General features: G+C 62.8%; 1 protein-coding gene across 1 annotated transcript; it reads right to left on the bottom strand.

Annotated features, from left to right (window-relative positions):
* Positions 1-1476: 1476 nt before the first annotated feature.
* On the bottom strand, positions 1477-3612 carry FOXQ1 (forkhead box Q1). Its single transcript, XM_082414837.1, has one exon. The coding sequence runs from the start codon at positions 3463-3465 to the stop codon at positions 2317-2319; it is 1149 nt and encodes a 382-aa protein (XP_082270963.1). The 5' UTR covers positions 3466-3612; the 3' UTR covers positions 1477-2316.
* Positions 3613-6384: the final 2772 nt, after the last annotated feature.

Here is a 6384-nt window from a genome sequence, read left to right as displayed (position 1 = left end):
AGTCTTCATTAGGAGGGAAGGACCTCTGAGGGGAGGGGAGAAGAACTGTGACTGAGAAAACATCCTTTTTTACGTTGCTGTTTCTGTCCGTTTGCAGAACTGTCCCGGTGTATCGATGTAGAAATGCAAACAGTGGCGTTACAAACCCGACGTGGAGGCAGGCGGCAGCCGGCCTCTGGAGCGGGCAGAGTCGGAGGGGAGGGGTCGGTCCGCCGGAGTCAGTGATGGGGGCGGGGGCTCCCCAGGCGCTGGGTGCGGCTTCAGGAGCGCACAGACCTGAGCGGACGGATCCCCGCCATTTCAACCCGTTGAGCCTGGACCACCCCTCCGCTCCCCCCGCCCCCCGTTTCAGTTTTATTTTCTGTTCTGATTATTGGTCGTGTGGGTGCAAATCTCTGCTTAAATGGGTGCTTTTTGTCATAATTCAACCCTGTTATTATCCCTCTTCATGACTACTAAGTAGATATAACCAGATCAGTCAAGACTTGTCTCTTGTTAACTACACTTAGGGATGGGCTTTTTTTTCTCCCATTCCTGCCAAAACACAGCATCCTGAAATGAACTCCACTCTCTTTCCCCACTTCACCATACGTAGACCCCAAACCATCCTCTTGTCTTGGATAAGATGACATCTGCCCAGCGGCAGGAACAACAATGGGGCCGGCACTTACAGCCTCTGAATTTTTCCGTCTTTGTATTCCTTTTCGAAGACTGCAATCCATGAATTGGTAGCGCTCTACTGCCTTTGAATTTATTGAGAAACTGATGTGCACACTGCTTTCTGGTCCTTCTGCTGATGGAAACCTTCCGGTTTTAATATGGGTAATCATCTCTGCCCCATCGGAGGTGGCCTCTCTCCTCAGATCACAACTGAAATAGGCCTGGCAGCCCCACCTCTACAAACCTTACCCTCCTACAAAAGGAGAGAGTGACAAATTACTACTGATGGGTTCACACCCAGGTGCACTGGGCATTCCTAAAAAGGTGGATGGTTTTGTTTTGACAAAAAACACTGACTTTCCAATCGCTCTGAACACTGCCCTGAAGAAATCGTCAGTGTGTTAAGAAAGCCCCTTGCCAAGATGGTTTCCAGCTTTTTGAGCATGATCAGAACCACTTCACCTGGCAATGTCTGCTCGACGCCAAGATTATTAATAGCTGAACTTGTCCACTAAAGGGTTCTTGGGGAAGAGGGGCCCACACCTTATCTTGCTCTGGTAACTACTAAGTGAATTCTTAGAGAGGTCACTGGTTTGATGTTTAAGAAATCCCACTGATGGACGTTCCACCCCAGAGACTTGTACAGCAATTTGTCAGGTAAGGAAACCTGCAGCCTCTACCTTTGCTGAAATTATTCAGGAAAATATTTGGAACTCCACAGAGAGTTTCTTAAGAATCAAACCTGAACCCATTTGGAGGTGGGGGGCAGGGGGGGTGTGAAAAGCTCTCCATCTCCAACCCATCACCACAAAGTGCTGAAGTCGATTGTGAGTTTTATTAAAAAATAAGCACTATGCCTGGGTTTCATAACATTCATACATGAACATGTACACAGACACAAATAAAATAATATTAAAAATAAAAATCACACTTGCTTCCACGTGGCAGTGGTCCTGGCACCCCACATGCATAATGTTAACTTGTCCTTGGAAGAAACCGTTTGGCCCAAGGAGACCACAGTTATGAGAGAACCCAACCGCGAATAAAGCCGTAACCGTTGCCTGCAACATTTTCAATTTGGGTTTCAAAAATATATAAATAATTTAACTACAAACCCCAACAATATATATATTTTTCATTTTTGGCACAGTGAAACGTGGGTCAAGAGCAGAGGGATGTCTGGAACTCCTCCGGCCCCTCCCGCCCTCAGCCACACCTGTAGATGCCACACGCGTGCAAAGAGCAGGGCCGGTACCCCCGCAGTAGTCGTATCATGGATCCCATGGAACGGTTCCCTGACGTGCTTTTTTGTTTTTGTTTTGCTTTTTAAGGGACAAATCACTGGACGGTGCAACGAAAACAGGAGGAACAAGGCGGAGCCTGGACACTAGAAAGGGAGAAGTCTCCGTGGAGGGGGCAGGGACAGGCTTGGTCAAGAAACCAGACCGTTGTGAAGCGCTGCTTTGCTCCGCTGTGACGTTAGTTATAAAGGACGAAGGGAAATGTCCGGGACCGAGTTGGGACATTGGCGTCAGAAGGCGTTAGCTCTAAGGCACGTTTGGTGGAGGTGTTTTCTTTGACGGTCTCCGTCCTCTGGGTGGAAAGCTCACCCCCACCCCCTCCCGGAGCCCGCGTTCCCGGCCGGCTCCGTCGCGCTCAGGCCAGGAGCGTCTCCGGCGGGCCGGGCAGGTGCGGGCCCGGCGCGCGGGCCGAGGCCGCGTGCAGGGCGTCGGGCAGCCGCACGGGGCAGTACAGGTGCGCGCAGGCGGCCGGGCCCCGGAGCGGCTTGGCGGGGGCCGGGGCCGGGGCGGCCAGGGGCGCGAGCAGGAGGGGCGGCGCCTCGGCCCCACGCGCGCCCAGCCCCGGCGGCTCGGCCGCGCCGAACGCGCCGAGCGGCAGCAGGGCCCCGGCGGGCGCGCCCGGAAGCAGCGCGGGATAGGCGGGCGGCAGCGGGCAGGGCGCCGCGCCCCACGGCGGGCGCGTCCCGGGGCCCGCGTCCCCGGAGCGGCGGCTGCGGAAGGGCTTGCTGAGGATGCTGTCGATGGCGAAGGGGCCGGAGAACCTGCCCGGCGGACTGGCGCGCCCCTCGGGCCGAGCGGGCGAGCGCGCGCGGGGCGTGGCCGGCGCCGGGGCGGCGGGCGCGGGCGGCGGAGGCGCGGCGTCCGGGGGCCGCGGCCCGGGGCCCGGGGCCGTGGCCCGGTGGCTGAGGCGCTTGCGGCGGCGGCGGAAGACCCCGTCGGCGAAGGTGTACTCGCTGCTGGGGTTAAGCATCCAGTAGTTGTCCTTGCCCCACGGCCGCGAAGGGTCGCGCAGCACCTTGACGAAGCAGTCGTTGAGCGAGAGGTTGTGACGCACGGAGTTGCGCCAGCCAGTGTAGCTGCCGCGGAAGAACGGGAACTTGCCCATGAGGTACTCGTTGATCTCGGCTAGCGTCAGGCGCCCGCCCGCCGAGTCGCGGATGGCCATGGCGATGAGCGCGATGTACGAGTACGGGGGCTTGGGCCGCCGCGTGTACGGCTTGCCGCGCGCTCCCGCACCGCCGCCCGCGCCCCCCGCCGCCGCCGCCGCTGCGCCCGCCTCCTCCGCGCCCGGCCCTCCGCCCGCGCTCCGCTCGCCGCCGCCCGCCAGCGCCACGGCGCCGCCGCCCGCCGCCGGGCTGTTGGCCGCGCAGTCCCCGTCCGAACCCAGGGAGTCGTCGCCCGCGGCCGACAGCGGAGACGGCGCGTCGCGGCCGCCCGCCCCCTCCAGGTCACTCCCCGGCTTGTCCCCGAGGCCCTCGCGGGGCCCGAACACCTCCAGCTTCATGCCCGCGCCCGTCCCCGCCCGGCGCGTACCCTTTTCCTCCGCGCGGTCCTGGGCAGCGGGCGCCGGGGGCGGGGTGGCGATCCGGGGCCGGGGTCCTGGCCTCTGTCTCCCAGAGCTCGCCTTCCTCTTGGAGAGACAGTCGCTTTCCGAACAGGAGTCCCCTTCCGCTGGAATTCTTCTTTGGAGGGGTTGTGCTTATTGGGTGAACCGAGAGGGGCGGAGAGGGAGCAGTTGGGGGGGGCGTGTTGCCTTCAGGTCGAGGAGTGGAGACTTCGGGGGAGGCGTGCAGGGCCGCGGTTCCAGCCTCGGGTGCCCGAGCGCGCGGGGCTTCGAGTTCCTGCTGGAGGAGGAAGCGTGCACATCTGCTTTCCGTTCCCAAGATGGGGGTTTCTTCTCTGCAAGTCCCCGGCCCCGGGCAGGCGTCCTCGCGGGCCGAGACGGTGGCGGCTGCTGTGCGTGCCACCCACGCCGGGGGGGAGGGTCCGGCCTTCAGGCTCTATCGCCCACGGAGCAGAGTCCTCGAGGCCGTGGCGCCCGCAGCCGCCTTCCCGCCGCCGGTCTCCGGAGCAGCATCTCCACGCCGGCCAGCCGCGACTCCGTCTCGCCTCCACCTTCGGCCTGGCCCAATATAACCCCGCGGCGCCCCGCGGGGGCGGGGCCTGGGCGCAAACCGAGAGGGGTGGGGAGCGAGGTGGCCCAGGTGGCCGCAGCTCCGGAGCGGGCGCGCACCAGGCGGGGGCCACGCGGCGGCGCGGCAGCAGGTTGTTTGTTTTGGGTCCGCCCGGCCCCGCCCACCGCCTCCCGCCAATGGGAAGCGTGCGCGCGGCAGCGGTGCGCGCGTGTGCGCGCGAGTGTGCGTGTCCGCGAGTCCGCCCGCCCGGGAGGGGCCCCGCGCCATGGAGCTCACGGAAGCGAATTGGGCAAGTGGGCACGGCCGGGGGCACCTGTAGGGACACCTGGCGGGGTTGGGGCCCGCGGCCTCCCTCAGCTACACGCGGTGTGTTGGCTTCTCTGGGGGTTAAAACGATGCTGCTTCCCAATGCCAACCCCTCTCGTCGCGGCCGGCGCGGGGGGCGAACAGCGGAGAACGCTCAGGACACACTCTGCAGTGACCGCCCGCCGGAGCCGCATGGTGTGTCCTTCTTGGGACTTCATTTTGAGGACCGTCTCTGTCTTGTTTCCTTTTTTAATGAATAAACTAGTGGACTTGAAATTGGTTACGCTTTCTGAGATGACCTTGACTTGCTCCCACGTTGGCCTCAGATTTTCTTTTGTCTTCCTTTGCCTCTTCCTTTACGTGGCTGGTGGCCCCTGCGAGGAGCGGCGGGTCCCCTGCGCCCGCGCCGTGCGGTTCTGCCTGCGCGGCTCCCACCCCCGGGAGGGCGGTTCCGGAGGGCGAGGGCGGGCGCAGTCCTCCTCTGGGACGTTCGCTGCGGTTTCTGTGGCAGCGGCGACTGACGGTGGGGAGACAGGGCCATCTCTCCGCGGCGGGACGTCGGGGCCTGACGCCCAGGTGGCGTGGATGCCCCCGGGAGGGGCGCCCGCCCTTCGAGGGCGCATTTCTAACCCGCTGCCCTTCCACGCCGAGGTTTCGTCCTTTTCCGGCCTTTGTTGCAAATAGCGACGGAGCTGCGAGTAGGCGGGACCCCCGCCCCCGATGTTTATTTTATTACTTTCCACCATTTGTGCAGAAAACGTACACAACCCTGTCTTATCTTCATTCAGGCAGTTTTAAAGGCATTCAGCATGGGGCCCGAAAAATGACGGGCCCATCCAGGGTTCTGTTGTTTTTGGTGTTGGAGGAAAAGCTCTCCTTTGCAGAGTTCAGACTGACTTTCTTGCGTGCCTGCGCGAGTGGGGAGCGGGCGGGGAACGGCTTTCTTCCGGAGCCAGCCGCCCCAGAGGGCTCAGCTCCGGGCCGGGGAGTTCGTGGTCCCCAGGACCTAGGGCGGGCAGTGGGCCGGGACAAGAAAGCCGCCAGGTCAAGAGCCGGGGTAAAAGCCATTCGGAGTGAGTGCTGTCCTGGTCTGACCTCTGGGGGCGGGCGGACGAAGGCCTGTTTTATGCGGGAGATAGGCCGGCACGTTGAGGTGTGGGCCAGGTTGGCCGCTGAGACGCTCCAGGGCCTGGGTGGCACGGGGACAGTTCCACCTTAGAGACGCCTACGTGAGCAGCCCTGCAGGCTCGGCCACCCGGCCGCCACACCGCTGCCCCCAAGCAACCGAGCGCCTCTGCTTTGCACCGGCACTCACCTGGCGGGCAGCTCGCCTCCCCGCCTCCTTCCCCATCCGCAGCCCCGCCTATCTCGGGATCGCCCTCCAGGCCCCGCAGCCGTGCTCAGGGCCCTCGGGTTAGTCTGGGAAGTGCCAGTGAGCTGGGCGTGTTGACGGGGATTTTGTTCAGAGAAGAGAGAAGAGGATCGCGCTCCCCGGGCCCCGTTGCCACTCACATGTGACTGTGTGACCCTGGGGCTGCATTCCTCCCTCCTCCGCCTGTAAAATGACGCCCACGAGGAGGGACTCCTGCGCCAGATAGGTTTTTGGCACCGCTCCTTTCTCGGGGTGAATTACAGCAGCTGCATTTCCGCCGCTGGGGACTTGGAGGGGTCTTTGGGTGAATTTTCAGCGCCCCGAGAGAGTCCTGCCCCCCCCCTTGGCTCTGCTCCAGGCTGCTCGAGCCTGGCCTGGTGGGAGGGGTGCACTGATGTGCGGTTGCTCTCGGCGCCTCTCCCCTCCTGCGGAGTCCCCGCCAGGGAAGTAGACCCCCTCTGCCTGCAGCAGCAAGCTCTCCTTCCCCCATCCCAGCATCCCGGTGGGGAAAGGACCAGCCAGTCACTCCTGGGGGGCGGGCCTTCCCTTGCCTGGGGCTGGGCCACTAGTGGGCCGCCGGCTGCAGGTTTCGGGGGAAGGGGGTGGCGTG

The sequence above is a fragment of the Balaenoptera physalus genome (assembly GCF_965194825.1).
Source record: "Balaenoptera physalus genome assembly, chromosome: 11".
NCBI classification, from domain to species: domain Eukaryota; kingdom Metazoa; phylum Chordata; class Mammalia; order Artiodactyla; family Balaenopteridae; genus Balaenoptera; species Balaenoptera physalus.
This window is presented reverse-complemented; position numbering and strand designations above follow the sequence as displayed.